Below are 27,948 nucleotides of genomic sequence, written 5' to 3'. Positions count from 1 at the left end.
GGGTCGGCCCTGCTTCTCACCATTCTTTACTACTTGGTTTTTGTTCTACCACTTTCGCTGTATTTATACTTACAAGAAATAAATACAAATTATTATGAAAAAAAAACAATCCGCAAAGACAAGGTGAGAGAGACGGACTCACGGTCAGGAGTTGCACCATGTCCACAGGCCGCTGGGCAACTGGGTGAGAGCCGGGTTCCTGCTTGAGCACCGACTGGGGATCCGGCCGGGCGAGGGGCAGCCCCGAGGACGAGGCCGGGGCAAAGAGGGCCGCCTGCTGCTGCTGCTTCTGCGCCAGAGCCGAGTGCGGGGAGGGCAGCTCCGGCTTGCCGGCGATGGCCACGGGGGACGGGTAGGAGGCCTGCCCCGCCTCCACCGGGCCGCGAGGGAGGTGCAGGTGGGGCTCCATCGGAGGGACGTGACGGCTGACTGCGGGGTGGTGGGCCGGCTCCTGCCCCGATGCCGGGCTCGCCTTGGGCTCCTGGGACAAGGTCTTGCTGTGGGGAGGCTGGCTCGGGTGGGCGTGCTCCCCCTCCGGGAGGCCCTGCGGGTGAGCAAGCGAGACAGAGGGTCAGGACTGTACAGAACACCAGAACCTTCTCTTTGGCCCATTTATATAGGGGCTCTCACATACCAGAGGGTAATTGAGGTTTTGTGGCTGGCCCGTTTTAAGGCTGGCATCTGGTCTTTGTCAGCCGGTCAAAGATTGGAGATCATGACACCTGGGCCTCAGGACGCCCTCTGAGCCCAGAGCCTGGGTTTTCCTCTCTGCAACACCGCCTCTGGCTGACCGCTAGGCCCAACAGATTCCCACGCACCCAGTAAAGCTCAAACTTCATGCCCACACTATGCGCATGGGCATTTCATATCTGTGGCTAGGGTATGCACTCAACCAATGCACTGTGGGGGGAGAGCTGCCTTCCCTGCCTCAGTTGCCTTCATTCCCAAACTCGTAGTTGAAAACAGAAGAACAGTGGCATATTCTGGTCTTGCCCACACCAACACCCCCAGCTGCCACTCAGTCTCAGTTGCCTATTGCTGCTGCAAAGGGCTGTATGTGGAACTGTGGTGACTGGGCCACACTCCTGCCTCATTTCCTGGCAGGGGAGCTGCCTGTGGCGGGTTGCAGAGGCACAGGATTTGGGGAACTAGACCCGGGGACGCCTCAGGGTCTGCTCTGGGACATCCTCTCACTCCTAAGGGAGGTGCCTCAGTATCTTTGTTTTATATCTGTGAGCCGCCCCGAGTCCCTCTGGGGAGATGGTGGCGGGGTATAAAAACAAAATCATTATTATTATTATTATTATTATTAAGTCCTGGAGGAGATGCTGCTCTTACCTGAGAGGGGGTCATGCTCCGGGAAGGCAGCCCGATGGACGAGGCCCCGGAAAAGGGCGGGTGCCCAAGCTGAGCGGCCGGGTGGTAGCTTTGCATGTCGCTGTACGCCGGCCGGTAGTCGTGAAAGGAGCTCCCGGCGGGGTGCATGAGCTGGACACCGTGGGGCACGACGACGGGCTGCGCGAGGGGCAGTCCCAGCAGCTGGCTACTGAGGAGGCGGGGCTCCGCATGGGGCGAGTGGGCCATTTTGACCTCCGCCGTCTTGGCGGCCTCCTTGCCCGGCTGGAGCGCCTTGGGAGCGGGGGGCGTCTTGACCGAGGAGCGTCCCTCGGGCGTCCGGGCCTGCCGCGCCTCCGCGTGGTGGTCCCCGCCCACCGCCGCCATGTGCGGGTGCATCATCATGCGGACGTCCCGGGGCACGTTGTACCGGATGCCGGAGGGGTGGACTCGGTAGTCGGGCTGCATGACGAGGACGTCGGACTGGACGGGGGCCGAGCTGCGGCAGACGCCGTGGTGGAAGTGCATCTCCTCTTCCGAGGAGGACAGGGCGGGCATGACCATCTCCCGGAGGGGGGCCGGCTGCGGGGTGCTGGGGCGCTGGGGCTGTGGCTGCAGGGCGGCCCGGGGGGAGTGCAGCTCGGAGCGGATGCCGTAGGGCATGCCCGCCAGCGGAGGGGTGTTCATGCGGACCTCGCCTTGCGAGAGGTGGCCCAGGGAGACCGTCTGGGTGACGCTGTGCGGGGGCATGATCACCGACTGCTCCGGGTGCATGCTGGAGATGTACTGCGGGACGGGGATTCCCGGGCAGGGCGAGCCCTGGATGCCCAGCATGGAGCGGTCCCCAGAGAGCGCCGGGGAAGAGGGGCCGCCCGGGTGGCAAGCCCGTGGGAACGGGGAGGGCGAGTGGCCGCTCGTCCGTGGGGACAGCGGCTCCTGCTTGACGACACCCAGGTGAGGGGCCCCACTCCCGGCACTGACGTGGTTGGCATCTGGATGGATCTTGCCGGACAAAGAAGCATGATGGGGGCCGGCCCCAGGGCTCAAGCTCATGGACTGCAGAGCCTTCACCTCCCCTTTCAGAGCGGCTGCGTCCGGGTGCTGTTTTTTATTGCCCTGCGAGAAGACCTGGTTGTGGACCAGGATGGATGGAGTGTTGCCCGACTGGGTGAGCACCTTGACCGGCCCGGACTGAGAAGGGGTGGCCTGGATCGAGAGGTGGGGTGGGCTGTTGCGTTCCTGCTTGATGGCGGAGAGCTGGACCGCGGAAGGGCTGTACTGCTGCGGCCCTGGCACCAGGGATGGGGTGGGCACGCCCCCGAATCCTGCCGGCGGCCCCTGGGGGGCCTTTGGGACGGGCGGGGCAGGGCCCAGGGACTCCTGCTTGATCTGGGACTTGGAGACAGACTGCTGGAACTCGATGTCCACAGCGCTGGCCGGGGGGATCTGGCTGATCTTGGCGCTGATCCTCTGCGGGCCTTCCGTCTTCTGGCCCGAGTAGCTGAGCAGGACCACGCCTTCTGAGGTGTTGACGCGGAGGCCCGGGATGGACCCCGGGGTCTCCATTGGCCGGTCTTCGATCACAGACATGGAGCCGGGGTGGAAGCGGCTGTTGTCATTGGCGCTGGGCCTCTGCTTGTATTTGGGGGAGAGGGCGCTGACCAGGCATGTCTGGGGCTGGGCTTGCTTCACCAGTGTGATCCTGGGGGTCTCCTCAAGGTCGATGCTGTGGGGCATCCGGCTGATGACCGAGGTGGCCTTGGGGGCAATGACGGCCACCATCTTCTCCTTCTCGGGGAACACCGGGGTCTCTGCGGCCGGCGGCTCCAAGGCATTGGCAGCAGGGACTGCTGGTTTCTCCTCCGGTGCAGGATGCAGAGGGGCCTCCTCCATGCAAGGAGAACTCACTGGGTCAGGAATAGCCGTGGTCACGTGGGTTGCGGTGGTCCCGGCAGGAGACACGTACTTGGGCTCCATCAGGATCTTCCGCAAAGTGCTGGAGCTCGTATCGATATCGGAGGCTTTCGTATCAGGAGGAAGGGCTGGTGGAGGTGGGGTGGAGTGGACCCGGGTCTCCTCGTGTTTCACAATCCACTCTGTGGCCTTTGCCGCACCTGAGTGTGGTGGGACTGCTCCAGAAGGGACGGCTGTGGGGGGCTTCACAGGCGGGATAGTGGGCAGGGGCGCACTCGGGGGAGGCACAGGAGGGACGCTGGCCGTGGCATGCGCCTTGAACCCTCCTCCGCTCAGGCTCACCCGGTCCTCCGCCGTGGCTGGCAGAGGAGAGGCCACGACCAAGGGGTCCAGCGCTTTGGGCAGGGGGCTGTGCCTCTCTTTGGGATGCTCCTGAGACGCGGCCTCAGCCTTGACTGCATCAGGAGCAACCAGTATGGAGACGGCTGCAGGAGATCGTTTCCCTGGACCCTCCTCCTTCGTGGCTCCGTCCGGCTTCCCCTTGACCTCGCTGACAATGGGGGGCTTGCTCTGCACCCGTTCGGGTTCAACAGCGGACCTGTACTCTGTGGCCTCCGCCTTCTTGCTTGAGCTCCGCTTCCTCCTCGGCCTTGTGGCCTTCTGCCGGCCGCGCTCCTTCCGAGATACCTCCGCCTCCTGAGGGACGTCAGCCTCCTGGGCCGAATTAGAGGATTCACTAAAACTCACTTCCGGCTCCTTGCTTTCTGCTTCGGGGGCGGATCCAGGGACCGCGGGCGCCACAGGCTCGGCCGAAGTTGTCTCCGACTCCAGGATGTTGCTCACGGCTTGGTCTGTCTCGGGCTCCATGTCTTCCTCGCGCGCAGAGGGCAACACGAGGGGCTCTGCGGGTATTTCCGGCTCCGAGTCGGCAGGGTACGTCGGGGGAGCAGGGAATGCTTCTGTCTCTCCGGAAATGTCGTTGATGATCGATCCAATGGCGGCCGCCAGTTCAGTCTCGCTGGCCTGGTGGGCAGGTTTGTCGCCGTCTTCCTCCGCCCGAACCTCCGACACCTCGGCAGCCGGTTCCTTGTAGGCCACAATGGCCGGGCCTTCGGTCAGCTTGGCGATGTTCTCCACGGCCTGCTCCAGCTCAATCTGCTTGGCCAGCTGGTCGGCTTGAGAGGGCGGCGTGGACTCACAGGCCACGTCCTTGTCTGCCGCCCCTTGAAGGGGGTCTTCTGCCTCGCTCTTCATGAAGTGGGGCGACAGCTTGTCCTCCTTCAGCGGGCTTTTGCTTTTGGGCGACAGGGCTGGAACTGGGTCCACCTCCTCTTCGCTCGGCCGGAGAGCCCCTTTGACTTCATCCACATTCAGACGGATCTCAACGTTTTTCAGGCTCTTCATCAAGGAGGCCTTATCTGTGGCCTTCACGCTCCTGGACCTTCCCCTTTTGGACTTGGTGGCTTTCTCTGGGACGGGTCTCCGTTCCACAATCTCCACCGGGAAGACATCAGAGGCACCTCTGTCTGGCTCTATCTCTTTTCTGTCCCGCTTCTGCTCAACCGTGAGGATCTCTTTCTCCGCCTTGGGCTTGCTGCTGTTCTCACTGGCATTCAGCCCTTGGCCGGGAGGTTCGGGAGGCTCTTCGGGGTCCGCGAAGGCCTCTGCCTTGGGCTCGCTCTTCCCTTTCTTGCCTTGCAATATACCAGCGGCGGTAGCATGGCTGTGCATGGCCTTCTGGGACCTGGGCGATCTCCAGCCCTCCGCCGGTTTAGGGATTTCCAGCAAGTCCTTCACGTCTGTTTCTTCTGCTTCTGGCTGCACCAGTTCGACTTTGACGGGTGAGATTTCTTCGTCGGGTTTGCGCCGTGCCTTGGGAGGCCTGCCTCTTCTCGGGGGGGTGGGAGCGGTGGTGAGGTCGGGGGCTTCCCGCTCGACCCTTTTCCGGGTGCTCCTGGTGATTTCCAGCGTGTCCTTCACCGGCGAAGGCCCTTCGTGGTCGCCTCCCGTGGTCGCGTACACCGAGCGCACGTTCCTCCGCCTGGTCCGGCTGATGGGCAAGCTGGGCTCCGGGGCCTCTGGCTCTGCGGTGGCACTCGGGGACTTGGCAGCGTTTCTCACCACCTTCTCCGCTTCTACCTTCGACGCTTCCCCGCGTGGGGAGCCCGACCTCTTAAGCTTTTCCCGGTCAATCCTCTCGCTCTTTCTCGTGACGGGCTTCTCCGCAACACTCACGACAGGAGGCTGGACGGGGTTCTTGGCGCGCTTGCTCTTGTAGGACTTCTTGTCCTTCACGACGACGGGGGGCTCAGCTTCCGTCTCCACGTCAGAAACCGGGGGGTGAATCCCAAGGGCGGTCTCCACTTTCTGGCCCAGAGCAGCCGCCTCTGAGTGGATGGATAAGGAAACACTTTCTTCCTGAGGTTCAGGCAACTCCTCCGTCTTCGTGGCCAATTTGGGGGGAGGTGGGACTATTTCTGGCTCTGGATCCGTGCTGACATCTGTCTGGGAAAAAGAAGACCCCGGCGTAGGAGGCTTCGTGTCCAAATACAAGGGGTGCTCGGCAGGTAAAGAGTTTTCCTCGGGGGCAGCCGTGGGAAGGGCTGCCTCCTTACCGCCTTCCGTGGCCGGTGGCGCTTCAGTGTGCTCGGGGGACTCCGTTTTAAGAGGCGCAAGGAGTTCAGGAGGCGGCTTTGGCTGTTCGGGCACAGGACTGAACTCCTCCTTTGAAGGGGGTGCTTCCGGCGGTGGCTTCTCACTCGCGACTCTCTCTGGAACGGCGAGCAGTGGCTCTTGTTGTGCCAGAGAAAGTGGCGATGGCCCGACCAGAGGTGGGGGCTTAGGCTCCGGTTCTTTATGATCAGGCACAGATTCGGGTGTCTTGGGCCAACTCTCCTCGCTCTCTGGCTTTTCCACTTCTTTGGCTTTCTGGTCCTTCTCCTTCTCCTTCTGCTGCATCCGGGTGAGTTCCACAAATCTGCTGTGGAAGAGGACCACCGGCTCCGGCACAAAGTCCGATATGCTGTTGGTACCGTCGAAGGAGGTCTGCCTGCCGTACAAGCGGCCAGAGAGGAAGTCGAGGTCTTCGTCCTTCCGCTCCAAGTGCTGCAGGCGCCGGGAATCCTGCTCAAAGATGGAGCTGTGCAAGAAGCGCGAGGCAAACAGCTCTTGCCGCTCTTGCTCCTCTTCCTTGTGGTCTTCCTTCTTATCGTCCAGCTTCCCTTCGGAGTCTGTCCTGATCTTCTTCTTTTTCATGTACCAGGAGGGGATGGGCCTGGGCGCGATGTCCACTTTCTCTTTGTCCTTATTGTTCCTAAAATTAGCAAACCTTGAATCCCAGTCTAGGAAAGACCAGTTCTCTTCCCTAGATGACGAGAGAGACTTTGCTCGTTCCAGCAAGGCTTTCGTGTCAGGCGTGATGGTCTTGTCCAGGGCAAAGGAGTAGAACTTGTTCCTTTCCAAAGAGGCCGGCAGCCTCTCCTCTCGCTCTCGGAGCTTTTCTTCCCTGTCCCGCAATAAAAAAGACAGCCGGGAGCTCTCGGGTAGCGAAGAGGGCTTCGGAGAATGGGGCTTGCTGTCGCCGTCGTCGTCCGAGTCCGAGGGCACCTCCCCTGGTTCCAGGTCCCGCATGGACCGCTTCCGAAGGCTGTCCCTCTTGACTATGCTGCTCGGAAAGCTGACGTCCACCCGGCCGGACTCCTGCTTCATGGGCATTTCCCATCGGTTCGACTCCTCCTCGGAACTCAGGGCCGATATCTTGATCTTAGCCATTTCGACCATCTGCTCTCTTCGACTGGAATCGTAAGGGTTGAACTTGAGGGAGTCTTCCCGTATGGCGGCCAGGCCGGAGTAGGGCGGGCCCCGGTCCTCCGCCTTGGGCGACTCTTTGGCCTCTTTGATGGGCACCAGCCTGGGGGAGCCCAGCGACTCGTCCTCCTCGTGGAACAGGAAGGGGCGCAGGCTGGGGGAGCAGCCCGTCCTCTCCGAGTCCTCGCTCATCTGGCGGGAGCTCCGGTAGTTCCGCTCCCTCTTGGTGCTGATCTCGAAGTCGAAGGCGTCGGAGGACTTCTTCCGCTTGCTGGGGGGAGAGTCGTCCGTCACGTCCTGGGGGGGCTTCCCCACCTCGTGCACCAGGCTGCGCCGCTCGTACTCGTCCAGGTCCTTCTTGGGGCTGCCAAACTTCTCGTGCTTTGCCACCTCCATCTCCATTTGCTGCTTCAGCCGGCGGCTCAGCTCCATCTGCTTCCGGTAGCTTTGCGTGTGGTCAATGTCGATGGGGGTCTTCTCCTCCGCGTCGGAAGACTGGGACCGGTCCTGGGCAGACCTGTGGTCGGGCGCCTCTTCCGGGAGGCCGCAGTAGTTCTTCCAGGCCTCCTCTCCCTCGGCCCCTCGCCCGTCCTGCAGCTGCTGCGTGTGCCTGTGCTTCACGGCGTTGGCCTTCCGCGGGGGGACGTCGGGGGCCTCTGCCGGGGGCTGGTCGACAGGCTCCCCCAGCCTCGCCTGCAGCTCCAAACTGGGGCGGAAGCCGGTGGAGACGCTGGCCAGCTCCAGAGTCGCATCTTTGAGACTGGGTGCGCTCATCAGCCTTTCCAGCTTGGTTTTCTTGGACTCCCTTTTGAGCTGCTCCTTCCTCGGGGGCCTCCTCTCAGAGTCAACTGTCATGTCAATCTGCTTCCTCAGAACCACAGGCCGCTCCTCCTCCTCTTGATTACTTCGCTTGATTTCCAGTTTCTGCTTCTCGGGCTTTGGGTTTGCATCAGCGAAGCGTCTCTTGCGAGCCTCCAGCTTTTCTAGATCGACCGGATTGGCCACTTCGCTCAGCAGGTCCGCCTTCAGGTGTTTCTTGGGCTTTGCCTTCCCGTCCTTGTCGACCACCTCGACGTGGCTGGCCAGCACCTTCTCTTTGGGCCCTTTCGTCCTGATGGGCTCCGGCTTGGTCGGCTCCGCCTGGTCTAGCGAAGGGGGCTTCAGGGCCTCTCCCTCCGCCTTCCCGCGCAGCTTCTCCAGGACGGCCGGCTGGTCGACCACCTTCCCCTCCTTCTCCTTCACCCGCGTCAACACCACGCAGGGCATCAGCTCCAGGCGGTTCTTCGCAGCCCCGTCTTTGTCCGCTCTCTCTCGGCTCGCTTTGCTGCCGCCTTTCACTTTCTCGGGACTCGGCTCTCGTTCGTTTTCTTGCTCCGTTTCGGAAGACTGTGAGCTGGGGGAGTGGATTTTGCCCTTGCGCTTCTGCTTCTCCGCCTTCTCCTTGTCGGGCTTTTCTGGCTTCTCTTTCCTGGCCAGGCGCTTGTCTTTCTCGGGCCGCTCCTGCTCAAAGGCCCGCTCTTTCTCGGTCTTCTCGGCCTTGGCGTAGCGCTCCAGGCGGGCCTTGTCCGGCTTGTCGTAGCGCGGAGGAGAGAGCGAGCTGCAGCTGCCGCTCCGCTCCGACGACCGGCTGTAGATCCGCCTCTCGGAGTCGCTCTGGAGCCTCTCGGACTGCGAGGGGGACGCGCCGGCGCTCTGCGGCCGCCGGGAATGCGCGGGGCTCTGGCTCCTCTCGATGGGCCGCCGCTCGTGGTCCCGCTCCCGGTCCGTCTCAAAGCGCTCCCGCTCCCGCTGCCTGTAGCTGTACTCCCGGATGTCCTGCTCGTAAGGGTCTCCCCGGTAGTCCCTGTACTCCCGCGGGTCGTCATAATAGCGGGCCTCGTAGTAATCCCCCTGGTAAGGGTCCCAATCGGCATAGAACTCCCTGCCGCGGGCCGGGTACTCCCGCCGAGGGTCCTCCGGGTACGTCCCCGGCGTCCGGACAGCCTCGTAGTAGGTGCGCTCCGCCGTGTACTCGTAGGACCCCCGCCGCTCCTCTCTGCCAAAGCCAGGGAGACAAAAAGGAGTCAGATGGAGGGAGAAATCACAACATTTACTAGGCAGCCAGCAAATAAGCCTTCTTACGCAAATAATAACACTATGAAACACCTGAAAACACTATAACACCTGAAAACATGGCTATGTGCCCAGGCTTTCGAAGATTAAATGATAAACATGACCCCGGACTGATTTACGGCTACAGCATGAGGATTTTGGAGGAATTGATTTTAATCATATGTTTTATATTTTTATATTGTTTTAACTGTTTTATTGGATTTTCATTGCTGTTTTAATTATGTGTAGGCACTGAATTGTTGCCAATTTGTAATTTGTAAATACAGTAATTACAACATAACATTACTGCGTATTGAACTACTTTTTCTGTCAAATTTGTTGTATAACATGATGTTTTGGTGCTTCATTTGTAAAATCATAACCTAATTTGATGTTTAATAGGCTTTTCCTTAATCCCTCCTTATTATCCAAGAGATTCACTTTTCCAAGCTTCTGCCGGCCTGTTTACGTTGGATGAGCGAGACTCTACTGTACTGTATTTATGAATTTAGCACCAAAATATCATGATATATTGAAAACATTGACTACAAAAATGCGTTGGATAATCCAGAATGTTGGATAAGCGAGTGTTTGATAAGTGAGACTCTACTGTATAGTGAAGTTGTAATGGAAAAGTTAAAAGACTGATGGGAAATATGCTTGGGGATGTTCTTGATTTTTTGTTGTTGTTGTCGGATTGTATGCAACGTGATGTGTTTGAGATATTGTAGAACGAGGAAAATGTGAGCTTGTACATTTGGATTGATAAATTAATAAAAACAAATTTTAAAAAAAACGTAACCATCCTTTGTTTGATTGTTTAGCAACGCCTTTTGTATCTGTTTTCATATTGATGTATTGAACTACATTTAGGTTTAATGATTTCTGTATTACTGTAATAGCGAATGCTTGTCTTTGTTGTTCCAGGGAACCCGTTTTCCTTTTTGGTTCATAGCTAAAACCACCGCTATGACTTGACTGGAGAAAGTTGCAAGAACACAGTCAGACCGTGGCTGTTTTCCACCACCGGCTGACACCAAAGGCCACGATTTTATGACTTCTTAATGATTATAGAAAGGAGAGATGCGAGTGAATGTGAAAGGGGAACATTTTAAAAACTGCAAAGCACTTGCCTCCTTTCGGCCAGCATTTCGTAGAAGTCCCGGATGTCCTGCCCGGTCTTCTCCATGGAGTGATAGAAGGCCAGCTGGCTCTCGCGGTTGGCAAAGTCCACCTGAGGAAGAGAGGAAGGAAGAGTCGGTGGGGTGGTCCAGCATGTCTGTCTTCTCAGATAATATACTCTGCCCAGGTTGGTTCATCAACTGCTCTGCTATGGCTTTATACCACTCCAACAACTACACAGAGAAGCCATTGAAATTCCAACTTCAACAGAAAGGAGGAAACCATGAAAATGAACAAAATCTGGTATTAAAAAAAAATCAAAAATCAGAACAGTAGATGAGAAGCAACACTCTGAGGGCAGAGGAGCCCCAAGGACGGCTAATGACTCTGAACAAAGGATGCCCCCCAGGCAAGAGACGAACCTTTCCAATGCTAATTAAGGTGATTAACTGCAACATTCACGCTGTATTCCAGAGAATACTTCTGGAACATGGCCACACAGCCCGAAAGACATACAACAACCCTGTGATCCTGGCCATGAAAGCCTTCGACAACACATTGACAGAGGACTCTTGTCACACCCTGGACTCTCCACAGATATATATTAACCTTCCTTGCCTAGTTTCTCCATGCCTCACAACCTCTGAGGATGCCTGCCATAGATGTGGGCGAAACGTCAGGAGAGAATACTTCTGGAACATGGCCAGACAGCCCGGAATACATACAACAACCCTGTGATCCCGGCCATGAAAGCCTTCGACAACAGATCCTTAGATAGCTAGGCCCTGACGTCCCTATCTAAAAAACGCAGTTCTTCCAAAAGTTTGCTCCTGTAATTGCTGAAGCTCATTGGCTCTGCTGCTAACACTCAGTGAGCTTCTGCTGCTGCTTTGTTCTCCCCCTGTGAGCATGGAGAGAGGCAAGATGCCTCCGGACGGTTGACCCTAACATTCCTATCCAGGAATATCATTCTTCCAATACTTGCAAAGCTTGAGTCTGCTCCTGTAATTGCTGAAGCTCATTGGCTCTGCTGCTGACACTCGGTGAGCTTCTGGTCTGCTAAACTGCTGCTGCTTTGTTCTCCCCCTGTGAGCATGGAGAGAGGCAAGATGCTGCTCCCTGTGAGCATGGAGAGAGGCAAGATGTCTCCGGACGGTTGACCCTAACATTCCTATCCAGGAATATCATTCTTCCAATACTTGTAAAGCTTGAGTCTGCTCCTGTAATTGCTGAAGCTCATTGGCTCTGCTGCTGACACTCGGTGAGCTTCTGGTCTGCTAAACTGCTGCTGCTTTGTTCTCCCCCTGTGAGCATGGAGAGAGGCAAGATGCCTCCGGACGGTTGACCCTAACATTCCTATCCAGGAATATCATTCTTCCAATACTTGTAAAGCTTGAGTCTGCTCCTGTAATTGCTGAAGCTCATTGGCTCTGCTGCTAACACTCAGTGAGCTTCTGGTCTGCTAAACTGCTGCTCCCTGTGAGCATGGAGAGAGGCAAGATGTCTCCGGACGGTTGACCCTAACATTCCTATCTAGGAATATCATTCTTCCAATACTTGTAAAGCTTGAGTCTGCTGCTGTAATTGCTGAAGCTCATTGGCTCTGCTGCTGACACTCAGTGAGCTTCTGGTCTGCTAAACTGCTGCTGCTTTGTTCTCCCCCTGTGAGCATGGAGAGAGGCAAGATGCTGCTCCCTGTGAGCATGGAGAGAGGCAAGATGTCTCCGGACGGTTGACCCTAACATTCCTATCCAGGAATATCATTCTTCCAATACTTGTAAAGCTTGAGTCTGCTCCTGTAATTGCTGAAGCTCATTGGCTCTGCTGCTAACACTCAGTGAGCTTCTGGTCTGCTAAACTGCTGCTCCCTGTGAGCATGGAGAGAGGCAAGATGCCTCCAGAGAGAGACATATAATAATAATAATAATAATAATAATAATAATAATAATAATAATAATAATAAATTACATTGCTATTACATAGCTAGGCCCTTACTTTCCTCTCTAGAAAATGCACTCTAGAAAATGCTTGACTCTACTCCTGTCAATTGCTGAGGCTCGTGTGTTCTACTGTTGTCACTCGAGAAGTTTCCGATCTGCCAAACTGCTGCTGATTTACCGGAACAGGGAGTGAGTGAAGGAGGGAACTAAAGCGCTTGGGAAAAGGAGAGCAAAGCAACAGAAGGAGAGACGAGAAGGAAGCCGGGCAAAGAACCTTCCCTAGTGGCAGAGGGGACGGGTGGTTGGGGGGCGGCGTGATGATGATGATGATAATAATAATAATAATAATAATAATAATATAATAGTGTTCCTTGAATCCCACCCCCCGGAACTGGCCTAGATTGATCTCCCCAACCCTCTAATTGCCCTCGGAAGAAGAAGTCAATGTGGCCGACCTTAATCTTATTCCCACCGATCTTCCTGCCCTTGGTCTCTTTAACAGCGGCCTGCGCATATTCAATCTCATTGTAGAGAACGAGAGCCATGCCTTTTAAGCGGTCAAACACCACCTGCAAGAACAGAACAGAACAGAACAGAACAAAATGAGAAGAAAGCCCTCCTCGGCCAGGAGGGAAGGAAGGAGCGCAAGGGTCGCATTATTGCCGCCGTCGTCATCATTAATATTAATATTATTACCATCATCACAACTATTATTTACACCCTACTTTTCCTCTCTAAAAAAGGGACTCTAAAGAGGGACTCACAGCAAAAACCTTGAGTGCAAGACCATTTGAAAACCTTGAAAAAAAAATACAAACATTACGAGAGAATTAGATATTGAGGGTATTAAAAATTAAACAGTCCAAACCCTTAGAAATGGCCTCAAGCAGGAGAGGCGGGTAATAAATGAAATTTATTGTTATTATTGGGACGTGAGAGAAGCCTCCCACAAGGATGGTAAAACATCAAAACATCTGGGCATCCCCTGGGCAACGTCCTTGCAGACGGCCAATTCTCTCACCCCAAAAGCAACTCAGGTTGCTCCTGACACACACAAAAAATTGTTATTATTATTATATTTATATTATAATATTACTAATATTATGCTATACTAATAATATATTGTATATACATATAATATTGATAATAATATTAATATAATATTATAATAACATACTATTATACAGAGTCTCACTTATCCAACACTTGCTTATCCAACTTTCTGGATTATCCAACGCATTTTTGTAGTCAATGTTTTCAATATATTGTGATATTTTGGTGCTAAATTCGTAAGTACAGTAATTACTACATAGCATTACTGTGTATTTAACTACTTTTTCTGTCAAATTGGATGTATAACCTGATGTTTTGGTACTTAATTTGTAAAATCATAATCTAATTTAATGTTTAATAGGCTTTTCCTTAATGCCTCCTTATTATCCAACATATTCGCTTATCCAGCATTCCGCCGGCCCGTTTACGTTCAATAAGCGAGACTCTACTGTATAATATATTATATGTATATATAACTTGTAAGCAGCCCTATGTCCCCTTTGGGGTGAGAAGGGCAGGTGTGAGAGCCCCTATATAAATGGGCCAAAGAGAAGATTCTGGTATTCTGTACAATAAAACAATAAAATCTACCAGCGTGTGTCTTGGTGCTTTTTCTGGTGGAAGACTCGCTAATAAATAAATCCTATTATTATTATTTTATTATGACACAGCAAACAAGATAGATATGCTGGATTTCATATCACAAAATCTATTATTATTATTATTATTATTATTATTACTACTACTACTAGCTGTGCCCGGCCACACGTTGCTGTGGCAAAGTGGTGGTGGTATTGGTTAAAAGTTGTTGTGGAATTTTTATTTTATTTGACGTTATTTGTATTTTTTTAAATTAATTTTATTGTCAGTTATCTTTTTTATTTATTATATTTTATTATTTTGTTGTATTATTTTTAGTTATTTTGTTATAGTATTTTATTGTATTAATTTTTTGGTGTTTTTAATTATTTTTAGTGTTTTATTTGTATTTATTTTTTATTCTTTTATTAACACTGGGCTGAGTGGGTTGCTAGGAGACCAAGTGGGCGGAGCTTAGCCTTCTAAACTGGCAGCAATTGGATAAAAACAATTATTGCTCTCCCTCTAAGTAGGACTTTATTTTTCTTTTCTTTTTGTTGTATCAACCTAGAGGCATGGATGATGGGTTGTTTTGTCAAATTTTGAGGTTGGGGGGCCTGTAGTTTTGTTGTTTTGTCCGCTGCCCTGATGCCATCACTCTTTTATATATATACTAGCTGTGCCCGGCCACGCGTTGCTGTGGCAAAGTGGTGGTGGTATTGGTTAAAAATTGTTGTGTAATTTTTATTTGACGTTATTTGCATTTTTATTAATTTTATTGTGAGTTATATTTTTATTTATTATATTTTATTTATTTCTTGTATTTTTTGTTATTTTCTGTTATTATAGTATTTTATTGTATTAATTTTTTAGTGTTTTTTATTATTTTTTATTGGGTTGCTAGGAGACCAAGTTGGAGGAGCTTAGCCTTCTAACTGGCAGCAATTGGATAAAAGCAACTATTCCTCTCTCTCTAATTAGGACTTTATTTTTCTTTTCTTTTTGTTGTATCAACCTAGAGGCGTGGATGATGGGTTGTGTTGTCAAATTTCGAGGTTGGGGGGCCTGTAGTTTTGTTGTTTTGTCCGCTGCCCTGATGCCATTACTCTTTTATATATATAGACTAGCTGTGCCCGGCCACGCGTTGCTGTGGCAAAGTGGTGGTGGTATTGGTTAAAAATTGTTGTGTAATTTTTATTTGTATTTTTAATTAATTTTATTCTAAGGTATCTTTTTATTTATTATATTTTATTATTTTCTTGTATAATTTTTAGTTATTTTTGTAATTATGGTATTTTATTGTATTAATTTTTTTAGTGTTTTTTATTATTTTTTTTAGTGTTTTTTATTATTTTTATTGGGTTGCTAGGAGACCCAAGTTGGAGGAGCTTAGCCTTCTAACTGGCAGCAATTGGATAAAAGCAATTATTCCTCTCTCTCTCTAATTGGGACTTTATTTTTCTTTTCTTTTTGTTGTATCAACCTAGAGGCGTGGATGATGGGTTGTGTTGTCAAATTTCGAGGTTGGGGGGCCTGTAGTTTTGTTGTTTTGTGAATTGCCGTGATGCCATCACTCTTTTATATATATAGATTAGGAGAATGGGACCCTTTGTTCTGTTCTGGAGATGTATTAATTGGGAAAGAGGGACTTCCCGGATTGCTTTCCTTTGGCCCCAGTCCCCTTCCAGGAAGGCTTTGTTGTGACGGCTCTTCCTAAGCCTTGCAGGAGACGGGGTTGGGAGGGATGGTCAGGGAAGGCTGGGCCCCGGTCCTGCCGAAGGGAGAGACAGAGACAGAGACAGGACAGAGCGGAGCAGCGGTGGCAGTGGCGGCGGGAGCAGCGCAAAGGGGCCGGAGGAGGCGGGAGCCCTTACCTTGACCACGGGGCCGTAGCGGCAGAAGTGGCGTGTCAGGTACTGGTCCGTGATGTTGGTCGAGAGGCCGTCCAGCCAGACGCAGTTGGTGGGCATGCTCTTCCCAAAGCCCAGCTGGACACACAAAGCAGGAGGGAAGAGGACGGTCAGTGCGGGTGCCTGGCTGTTACCTTGCATCTTATTCTATTATTATTATTATTGACATAAAGACACAGTATGACACAGCAAACAAGATGTATATGCTGGATTTCATATCACAAAAACACAAGTCGAACACTTCCCAAGTGTTTATTATTATTATTATTATTATTATTATTATTATTATTATTATTGTATGACACAGCAAACAAGATGTATATGCTGGATTTCATATCACAAAAACACAAGTCGAACACTTCCCAAGTGTTTTTTTATTATTATTATTATTATTATTATTATTATTATTATTATTATTATTATATTTTATGACACAGCAAACTAGATAGATATGCTGGATTTCGTATCACAAAATCACAAGTCGAACACTTCCCAAGTGTCTAGGACTGTGTGATTTTTTATTATTATTATTATTATTATTATTATTATTATTATTATTATTTTTATGACACAGCAAACAAGATAGATATGCTGGATTTCGTATCACAAAATCACAAGTCGAACACTTCCCAAGTGTCTAGGACTGTGTGATTTATTATTATTATTATTATTATTATTATTATTATTATTATTATTATTATTATTATTATATTTTATGACGCAGCAAACAAGATAGACATGCTGGATTTCGTATCACAAAATCACAAGTCGAACACTTCCCAAGTGTCTAGGACTGTGTGATTTATTATTATTATAATTATAATTATTATTATGACACAGCAAACAAGATAGATATGCTGGATTTCGTGTCACAAAATCACAAGTTGAACACTTCCCAAGTGTCTAGGACTGTGTGATGTATTATTATTATTATTATTATTATTATTATTTTTAATATGACACAGCAAACAAGATACATATGTTGGATTTCGTATCACAAAATCACAAGTCGAACACTTCCCAAGTGTCTAGGACTGTGTGAATTATTATTATTATTATTATTATTATTATTATTATTATGGCACAGCAAACAAGATAGATATGCTGGATTTCGTGTAACAAAATCACAAGTCAAACACTTCCCAAGTGTCTAGGACTGTGTGATTTATTATTATTATTATTATTATTATTATTATTATTATTATTATTAATATGACACAGCAAAGAAGATACATATGTTGGATTTCGTATCACAAAATCACAAGTCGAACACTTCCCAAGTATTGTTATTATTATTATACTGCATTATTACTACTGTATATACTCGAGTATAAGCCTAGTTTTTCAGCCCTTTTTTAAGGACTAAAAAAGCCCCCCTCGGCTTATACTCGGTGAGGGTCCTGGTTGGCTTATATTTGGGTCAGTTTATACTCGAAAATATATGGTACATTTATTATTTTTCTCTATTATTATTGGTATTATTACATTTATTTTACTATATTTTTATTATTATTAATAATACATTTATTGTGTTGTTGAAGGCTTTCATGGCCGGGATCACAGGGTTGTTGTATGTCTTTCGGGCTGTGTGGACATGTTCCAGAAGTATTCTCTCCTGACGTTTCGCCCACATTATTATTATTATTATTTTTATTATTATCATCATCCTGCTCTTTCTCTAAAAAAAAAAAACCCTGAAATCTTCATACAGCAAAACGAAAAAAAATATAATAATTTTCTCTTCAAAAAAGTCTTACAGTACAACCAAAAAATTATTATTATTATTATTTTCCTCTCTAAAAAAGAGACTCAGAATGGCTTAAAGTACAACCAATAAATAATAATAATAATAATTATAATAATAATAATAATTATTTTATTCACACAAAGACATAGTATGACACAGCAAATGAGATATATATGCTGGATTTCATATCACAAAATCACAAGTCGAACACTTCCCGAATGTCTAGGACTGTGTGATTTATTATTATTATTATTATTATTATTATTATTATTGTATGGCACAGCAAACGAGATATATATGCTGGATTTAGTATTACAAAATCACAAGTCGAACACTTCCCAAGTGTTTAGGACTGTGTGATTAATTATTATTATTATCATCATCATCATCATCATCATCCTGCTTTTTCTCTCTAAAAAAACCTGAAATCTCCCTACAGCAAAACAAAAAAAAATATAAGAACGATTATTATTTGCATCCCTATTTTCTCTCTAAAAAAGGCTTACAGTACAAACAATAAATTATTATTATTATTATTAATAATAATAATAATACCCAGATTTTCCTCTCTAAAAAAGAGACTCAGAATGGCTTAAAGTACAACCAATAAATTATTATTATTATTATTATTTATACCCAGATTTTCCTCTCTAAAAAAGAGACTCAGAATGGCTTAAAGTACAACCAATAAATTATTATTATTATTATTATTATTATTATTATTATTATTATTATTATTATTATTATTCATACCCAGATTTTCCTCTCTAAAAAAGAGACTCAGAATGGCTTAAAGTACAACCAATAAATTATTATTATTATTATTATTATTATTATTATTATTATTATTATTATTCATACCCAGATTTTCCTCTCTAAAAAAGAGACTCAGAATGGCTTAAAGTACAACCAATAAATTATTATTATTATTATTATTATTATTATTATTATTATTATTATTATTATTATTATTATTATTCATACCCAGATTTTCCTCTCTAAAAAAGAGACTCAGAATGGCTTAAAGTACAACCAATAAATTATTATTATTATTATTATTATTATTATTATTATTATTATTATTATTATTTATACCCAGATTTTCCTCTCTAAAAAAGAGACTCAGAATGGCTTAAAGTACAACCAATAAATTATTATTATTATTATTATTATTATTATTATTATTATTATTTATACCCAAATTTTCCTCTCTAAAAAAAAGAGACTCAGAATGGCTTAAAGTACAACCAATAAATTATTATTATTATTATTACCCCACTTTCTCTGTCTACAAAAGAGACAAACCCAAACCATGCAGTTCAAAGCATCAATCAATCAATGAATCAATCGAGACGCCTTACACGGGCGTGGAAGGCGAGTGAGGGCCCCACCTTGAGCCGGTTGTTGCCCAGGTACTCCCCGTCCATCTTCTTGATGGCCTTGCAGACGCTGGCGATGTCGCAGTACTGGAGGAAGGCGTACTGCGGGACCCCGTTCACCTTCTTGATGTCGATGTCCTGCGGGGCCAAAGAGAGGGACGTGAGAGGGGACAAAGCAGGAACTAGGGAGTATCCAGACACAAGTATTTGGTTACGAGCCCAGATCCTAGACTGGCCCAGATCCCAGACTGGACCTGATCTTGGAGTTTGGAGTGGAGGAAAAAGTGGAAAGAACTAATTACCAAGAAGCTATGATGACCTTGATGTGTGGCTTGAACTAGGGAGTATCCAGACACAAGTGTTTGTGCATAACGATGGCGTCAGTTCAGTTCAGTTGAGTTCTGTCTGCCTAGAGTTCGAGTCAAGTTCTGTTGGAGAACAGAGCAGTCCTGTGTTCGTCTGTCGTCTGCAAGTCTGTTGGTGTTGATCAGGGGTCCCCAAACTAAGGCCCGGGGGCCACATGCGGCCCATTGAAGCTATTTATCCGGCCCTCGTGGTGGCGGCTCCCCACTCCTCTTTGCTTGTTTATAATGGTACTTTAATTATTATTTAATTAATTATTAATTATTAAGGGGTGCTTTGCTAGTGCTTTTGGTGCACAAAGGCAGAAGGGAGTTGGACTAAATGGCCCAAGCGGTCTCTTCCAACCCTCTTTATTATTATTATTATTATTATTGACAGAAGTACACAGCATAACACAGCAAACGAGATATATATGCAGGATTTCATATCACAAAATCACAAGTCGAACACTTCCCAAGTGTCTAGGACTGTGTGATGTGTTATTATTATTATTAATTATTATTATTATTAACTGCATTGAGGCTGGGTGGCCATCTGTCGGGGGTGCTTTGCTTGTGCTTTGGGTGCACAAAGGCAGAAGGGGGTTGGACTAAATGGCCCAAGGGGTCTCTTCCAACCCTCTTTATTATTGTTGTTATTATTATTATTGACACAAAAACACAGTATAATACAGCAAACAAGATCTATATGCTGGATTTCGTATCACAAAACCAGAAGTCGAACACTTCCCAAGTGTTTAGGGCTGTGTGATGTATTATTATTATTATTATTATTATTATTATTATTATTATTATTATTATTATTATTAACAACATTGAGGCTGGGTGGCCATCTGTCGGGGGTGCTTTGCTTGTGCTTTTGGTGCACAAAGGCAGAAGGGGGTTGGACTAAATGGCCCAAGTTTCATTGGTTTCAGGCCTGTAGCGAGGGGGTGGTTTTAGGGGTTCAACCCCCCCCCCCCCAATTTTTCAGATTTTAAATAAACCTGGTTTACTCATGAATTTTAACTGGTTAACCAAATCCCCATGCTAAGTCTATGAGATGCAAAACATTAAGAGTCCCTCCAGGCACTATTTCAAGCAGATATTGACAGGTTTGAAGCGGGGAGAGGTGTGTGCTAGGGGTTCAACCCCCCCCCCCCGAAATTTTCAAAACCCCTCCCGAAAATTTTTTCTGGCTACGGCCCTGATTGGCTTTGACTCGGTCTGGACTAAGGCTTATGTACAATGTTTTGTGGATGAATGGCTCAAGTATTTTGTATTATTTTAAATCTGTATTTAATTGCTTATGCTTTATTCTTTTGTATTGTTGTGCATAGCCATCAAATTCTGCCAGTTTCGTAAGCCGCCCTGAGTCCCTTCGGGCGAGAAAGGATGGAAATAAAAATAAATAAATCATATTTGTTGATTATTGTTGCTCTCGACATCCCGCTTCCCCCCCCCCCCCCCCACGTACCACGATCCCTCCAAAACGCTGGAAGATGTTGCGAAGGTCGTGGTAAGTGGTGGTTTTCTCCAAATTGCCGATGAAGAGCGTCCTGGTCGCTTTGGGGTGGAACTCGTCGATCCTCTCATCCAACGGCCGGAACTCGTTCTCGCTTTCCGTTTCTGGAGGCGGGAGAGAAGCGTCAATCTTCCTATACGAGGCCTGCTTCAAAACTGCCACCCACCTGCCCCCTATCAACTAGGTTGGTAGAAGCTGGAGCTAACAGCGGGCGCTCACTCCGCTCCCGGGATTTGAACCTGGGACCTTTCGGTCTGCAAGTTCAGCAGCTCAGCGCTTTAACACACTTCGCCACCGGGGCTCCATTGTATATTATATAACAACATTATTAATATTTTATGTTATTACTCTCATGTTTTTCTGATAGAACCAATTAGGACATGACATTTATAACACAGGAACAAATCATGTATTGCATATTGTTATTATATTATAATCACTATTTCTGTTACGACTACGACAATGAATCTCGAACTGCGCTATTTGAGCAGATTGACGTGTGATGGGTCCCTGTCATGATCTCTGATCTTTGACATCTCCGGACACAGAGCAAGTGCTGACAAAGAACAGATGCCAGCCATAAAACGGGCCAGCCATAAAACCTGAATTACCCTCTGGTATGTGAGAGCCCCTATATAAATGGAAAACAGAGAAGATTCTGGTATTCTGTACAATAATGATGTCATGATCTCTGATCTTTGACATCTCCAGACACAGAGCAAGCGCTGACAAAGAACAGATGCCAGCCATAAAACCTGAATTACCCTCTGGTATGTGAGAGCCCCTATATAAATGGGTTCTGGTATTCTGTACTATAAAACCTGTTGGAATCTACCAGCGTGTGTCTTGGTGCTTCTTCTGGTGGAAGACTTACCCACAGCACAACTGGAAGAGAACCTAACAAACATGTATCACATATTGTTATTATATTATAATCACTACTTCTGTTACAACTACGACAATGAATCTTGAACTGTGCCATTTGAGCTGATTGACGTGTGATGGGTCCCTGTCATGATCTCCGATCTCTGACATCTCTGGACACAGAGCAAGCGCTAACAAAGAACAGATGGCAGCCATAAAACAGGCCAGACATAAAACCTCAATTACCCTCGTGTATGTGAGAGCCCCTATATAAATGGGGTACAGAGAAGATTCTGGTATTCTGTACAATAAAACCAGTTGGAATCTACCAGTGTGTGTCTTGGTGCTTTCTTCTGTGGAAGACTGACCCAAAGCACAACTGGAAGAAGAGAACCTTACAATCCATAAAACCTCAATTACCCTCTGGTATGTGAGAGCCCCTATATAAATGGGCTACAGAGAAGATTCTGGTATTCTGTACAATAAAACCAGTTGGAATCTACCAGTGTGTGCCTTGGTGCTTTCTTCTGTGGAAGACTTACCCAAAGCACAACTGGAAGAAGAGAACCTTACAATCCATAAAACCTCAATTACCCTCTGGTATGTGAGAGCCCCTATATAAATGGGCTACAGAGAAGATTCTGGTATTCTGTACAATAAAACCAGTTGGAATCTACCAGTGTGTGCCTTGGTGCTTTCTTCTGTGGAAGACTTACCCAAAGCACAACTGGAAGAAGAGAACCTTACAATCCATAAAACCTCAATGACCCTCTGGTATGTGAGAGCCCCTATATAAATGGGCTACAGAGAAGATTCTGGTATTCTGTACAATAAAACCAGTTGGAATCTACCAGTGTGTCTTGGTGCTTTCTTCTGTGGAAGACTTACCCAAAGCACAACTGGAAGAAGAGAACCTTACAATCCATAAAACCTCAATGACCCTCTGGTATGTGAGAGCCCCTATATAAATGGGCTACAGAGAAGATTCTGGTATTCTGTACAATAAAACCAGTTGGAATCTACCAGCGTGTGTCTTGGTGCTTTCTTCTGGTGGAAGAAGAGAACCTAACAAACATGTATCACATATTGTTATTATATTATATAATCACTACTTCTGTTACAACAATGATTCTCGACTGTGCTATGTGAGCAGATGGAGGTGTGTGTGGTGTGTCCCTTGGGCGCAGGAAGGCCTGCCTTGGGGAGGTGTCGGTCCGCCCGGGAGAGAGGCGCCGGGGTGTCCCGGGGTCTCACCGGGCCCGGTCCAGGCGGTGACCTCGATCTGCATCCCGAAGAAGAGCTTTCCCTTGGAGGCGCCCAGGGCCTTCTCCTGGTCCTCCTGCTGCCGGAAGAAGACCAGGCCGTAGCGCTCCTCCAAGGCCCCGTGGATCTGCACCGAGGTCACCTTCCCGTACTTCTTGAACTCGTGGAAGAGGCCGTCCTTGAGGCTGGTGTCTGTGCCGGGGGGAGAGGAGCAGGAGACGGGGGGTCAGCAGCGGGCGGGGGTCCCGGGCCCTCCCCTCCACCCCAGCCCCACCTGGACCCACCCAGGGAAGGCAAGACCTTGTGGCCGAAGAGCAAAGGCTTTCATGGCCGGAACCACGGGGTTGCTGTGAGTTAGTTTTCCAGGCTGTCTGGCTATGTTTCAGAATCATTCACTCCTGACGTTTCACCTACATCTATGGCAGGCATCCTCAGAGGTTGTGAGGTCTGGCAACTGGGGTTTGTTTATATATACCACTAGCTGTGCCCGGCCACGCGTTGCTGTGGCAAAGTGGTGGTGGTATTGGTTAAAAGTTGTTGTGGAATTTTTATTTGACGTTATTTGTATTTTTTTAATTAATTTTATTGTAACTTATCTTTTTTATTTATTATATTTTATTATTTTGTTGTATTGTTTTTAGTTATTTTGTTATAGTATTTTATTGTATTAATTTTTTTAGTGTTTTTTTTATTATTTTTTATTGTATTATTTGTATTTATTTTATTTTTTATTCTTTTATTAACACTGGGCTGCTAGGAGACCAAGTGGGCAGAGCTTAGCCTTCTAAAGTGGCAGCAATTGGATAAAATCAGATAATATGTATCTTATAGGCAGTGTGGAAGAGGCCTAAGGGAGGCCTAACTCTGCCTGTCCCCTGGATGAATAGGTTGCTAGGAAACCAAGTGGGTGGAGCTTAGCCCTCTAACTGGCAGCAATTGGATAAAAACAATTATTTCTCTCCCTCTAATTAGGACTTTATTTTTCTTTGCTTTTGGTTGTATCAACCTAGAGGCGTGGATGATGGGTTGTGCTGTCAAATTTCGAGGTTGGGGGGCTTGTAGTTTTGTTGTTTTGTCGGTCGCCGTGATGCCATCACTCTTTTATTTATATTATTTCCATGTACAACACTCTATGGTAAAACTTCTATTAGGTCTTATTTTCTGGGGATGTCTTATTTTAGGGGAAACAGAGTAGTAGAGGTTTTGCTGAATTGCTAAATATAAGGCCTCTCCTGAAAGTAAGACCTAGAAAAGCTTTTGTTGGGAAGCATGCCTGCTGAACGGAACACCAGAACATGTAGGATCGGTAAATGTATGTATTGTACCATAGATTGTTGTACATGGAAATATTGGTAGTAACGAGAAATTCCTGATAGGATTCACAGTTTGTCTGGTTATGCTGGTTTGTGATGACAACTACTGTACAGTATATAATAAATGGTCATTTTTTTGTTCAACAATAAATGTGAATTCTTCTTCATGGAAAAATAAGACATCCCCTGAAAGTAAGACCTACCATGTTTCCCCGAAAATAAGACAGTGTCTTATATTAATTTTTGCTCCCAAAGATGCGCTAGGCCTTATTGCGGGTGGTCCTGGATCCTAACCCCCGCAATAAGTGAGGGAACATTGTATATATCTACTAGCTGTGCCTGGCCACGCGTTGCTGTGGCGAAGTCTGGTGGTATAGGCAATAAAGTATTGAGGAATTGGTGGTAGTTAAGGTAAAGCGTAATGGTTTTACCTTACATTAAGTCCATTATAAATGGGTAATATAGATGTGGAAGGGCCTTGAGTTTACACTGCCATATAATCCAGTTAAAATCAGATAATCTGTGGAAGAGGCTGAGGCCTAAGTCTGCCTGTCCCCTGGGCTGAGGTGGTTGCTAGGAGACCAAGTGGGCAGAGCTTAGCCTTCTAAATGGCAGCAATTGGATAAAAACAATCATTCCTTTCCCTCTAATTAGGACTTTATTTTTCTTTTCTTTTTGTTGCATCAACCTAGAGGCGTGGATGATGGGTTGTGTTGTCAAATTTCGAGGTTGGAGGGCCTGTAGTTTTGTTGGTCGCCGTGATGCCATCACTCTTTTATATATATAGATAAACAAACCCTGCTTTTCTCGTTTCCAACAGACCTCACAACCTCTGAGGATGCCTGCCAAAGATGTGGGCGAAACGTCAGGAGAGAATGCTTCTGGAACATGGCCATAAAGCCTAGAAAACTCACAGCAGCCCAGAAAAGAGCTCTCCTGGGGGGGCCTCCATTTCCCAGCATGGGCCCCTCCCTCCCTGCCTACCTGTGGAGCGCACTGGGAGGTTCTGGACTTTGATGCCGAAGCTCTTGCGGGGCTCGTCCTTCTCCAGAGGCGGGAGCAGCTGGGCGGCGGGGGCCGGGACGGCCGTCGACTGCACCGAACGGGCCGGGGACTCATCGCTGGAGGAGCTGCTGGAGTCGCTGCTGCAGGGCCAGACGGGGAGACCGTCAGCGGGAGGAAGGCCGGAATGACAGGGAGCCCAGCGGTCATCCAGACCAACCCCCTTCTTTCCGCCAGGCAGGAAAACCCTTGAGAGATGGCTGCCCAGACTCTGCTTCATCATCACCACCACCACCACCATCCTCAATTTAAAAATGTACCGTATATACCGAATATAAGTACAGTAGAGTCTCACTCAGAGGTCCCCAAACTAAGGCCCGGGGGCCGGATGCGGCCCATAGAAGCCATTTATCCGGCCCCCACGGCACAAGGGCAGAAGGGGGTTGGGCTAAATGACCCAAGGGGTCTCTTCTTCTCTTCCAACCATTATTATTATTTTATTATGACACAGCAAACAAGATAGATATGCTGGATTTCATATCACAAAATCACAAGTCGAACACTTCCCAAGTGTCTAGGACTGTGTGATTTATTATTATTATTATTATTATTATTATTATTATTATTATTATTATTATTATGACACAGCAAACTAGATAGATATGCTGGATTTCATATCACAAAATCACAAGTCGAACACTTCCCAAGTGTCTAGGACTGTGTGATTTATTATTATTATTATTATTATTATTATTATTATTATTATTTTATTATGACACAGCAAACTAGATAGATATGCTGGATTTCATATCACAAAATCACAAGTCGAACACTTCCCAAGTGTCTAGGACTGTGTGATTTATTATTATTATTATTATTATTATTATTATTATTATTATTATTATTATTATTATTATTATGACACAGCAAACAAGATAGATATGCTGGATTTCATATCACAAAACCACAAGTCGAACACTTCCCAAGTGTCTAGGACTGTGTGATTTATTATTATTATTATTATTATTATTATTATTATTATTATTATTATTTTATCATGACACAGCAAACAAGATAGATATGCTGGATTTCGTATCACAAAACCACAAGTCGAACACTTCCCAAGTGTCTAGGACTGTGTGATGTATTTTCGGATGATGCGCGCAGATCCCAGCAGGGTGGCCTTTTGCAGTTGGCAGATCGTAATTTTGTCAATGTCTATTGTTTCCAAATGCCGGCTGAGATCTTTTGGCACAGCACCCAATGTGCCCATCACCACCGGGACCACCTGCACTGGTTTCTGCCAGAGTCTTTATTATTATTATTATTATTATTATTATTATTATTATTATTATTATTATTATTATTATTATCATTGAGGCTGGGTGGCCATCTGTCAGGGATGCTTTGCTTGTGCTTTTTGTGCACAAAGGCAGAAAGGGGTTGGACTAAATGGCCCAAGGGGATCATCTTCCAACCCTCTTTATTATTATTATTATTATTATTATTATTATTATTATTATTAACATTGAGGCTGGGTGGCCATCTGTCAGGGGTGCTTTGCTTGTGCTTTCGGTGCACAAAGGCAGAAGGGGATTGGACTCAACGGCCCAAAGGGTCTTTCCAACTCTCTTTTTTATTACTGTTGTTGTTTTTATTATTATTAGTAATTATTATTATTGCTCGGTGGCCAACTATAGTCTGGCCCTCCAATGGTCCGAAGGATCGTGAACTGGCCCCCTGTTTAAAAAGTTTGGGGACCCCTGGTCTCACTTATCCAACACTTGCTTATCCAACGTTCTGGATTATCCAACGCATTTTTGTAGTCAATGCTTTCAATATATTGTCTAACATGATGTTTTGGTCCTTAATTTGTGAAATCATAACTTAATTTGATGTTTAATAGGCTTATCCTTAATCCCTCCTTATTATCCAACATATTCGCTTATCCAACATTCTGCCGGCCCGTTTATGTTGGATAAGTGAGACTCTACTGTATATGTATATAAATATATGTACCGAATATAAACCACAAAAAAACTGGGAAAACACTGACTCCAGTATAAGCCGAGATACCAATAAAATTACCGTATATACTCAAGCATAAGCTGACCCGAATATAAGCCGAGGCACCTAATTTTACCACAAAAAACTGGGAAAACATTGACTCCAGTATAAGCCGAGATACCAATAAAATTACCGTATATACTCAAGCATAAGCTGACCCAAATATAAGCCGAGGCACCTAATTTTACCACAAAAAACTGGGAAAACATTGACTCCAGTATAAGCCGAGATACCAATAAAATTACCGTATATACTCAAGCATAAGCCGAGGCACCTAATTTTACCACAAAAAAAACTGGGAAAACATTGACTCCAGTATAAGCCGAGATACCAATAAAATTACCGTATATACTCAAGCATAAGCCGAGGCACCTAATTTTACCACAAAAAAAACTGGGAAAACATTGACTCCAGTATAAGCCGAGATACCAATAAAATTACCGTATATACTCAAGCATAAGCCGAGGCACCTAATTTTACCACAAAAAAACCTGGGAAAACATTGACTCCAGTATAAGCCGAGATACCAATAAAATTACCGTATATACTCAAGCATAAGCCGACCCGAATATAAGCCGAGGCACCTAATTTTACCATTAAAAAAAATGGGAAAACATTGACTCCACTATAAGCCGAGATCCTAATAAAATTACCGTATATACTTGAGTATAAGCCGACCTGAATATAAGCCGAGGC

General features: G+C 46.9%; 1 protein-coding gene across 1 annotated transcript in view; it reads right to left on the bottom strand.

Annotated features, from left to right (window-relative positions):
* Window positions 1-27,948, bottom strand: part of spen (spen family transcriptional repressor) — a 78,953-nt gene that overhangs the window by 4,333 nt on the left and 46,672 nt on the right. The window contains exons 4-12 of the mRNA XM_062965776.1: window positions 25,168-25,328; window positions 22,862-23,062; window positions 20,696-20,847; window positions 18,890-19,015; window positions 15,716-15,829; window positions 12,665-12,778; window positions 10,277-10,381; window positions 1,339-9,087; window positions 143-544 (exon numbers count right to left, since the gene is read on the bottom strand). Coding sequence (XP_062821846.1) covers window positions 143-544; window positions 1,339-9,087; window positions 10,277-10,381; window positions 12,665-12,778; window positions 15,716-15,829; window positions 18,890-19,015; window positions 20,696-20,847; window positions 22,862-23,062; window positions 25,168-25,328 — 9,124 coding nt within the window. The remainder of the gene's footprint in view (window positions 1-142; window positions 545-1,338; window positions 9,088-10,276; window positions 10,382-12,664; window positions 12,779-15,715; window positions 15,830-18,889; window positions 19,016-20,695; window positions 20,848-22,861; window positions 23,063-25,167; window positions 25,329-27,948) is intronic.

Source organism: Anolis carolinensis, unplaced genomic scaffold (assembly GCF_035594765.1).
Source record: "Anolis carolinensis isolate JA03-04 unplaced genomic scaffold, rAnoCar3.1.pri scaffold_15, whole genome shotgun sequence".
NCBI classification, from domain to species: Eukaryota; Metazoa; Chordata; class Lepidosauria; order Squamata; family Dactyloidae; genus Anolis; species Anolis carolinensis.
Note: the sequence above shows the minus strand (reverse complement) of the source record. Positions and strands in the feature narration are given on the sequence as shown.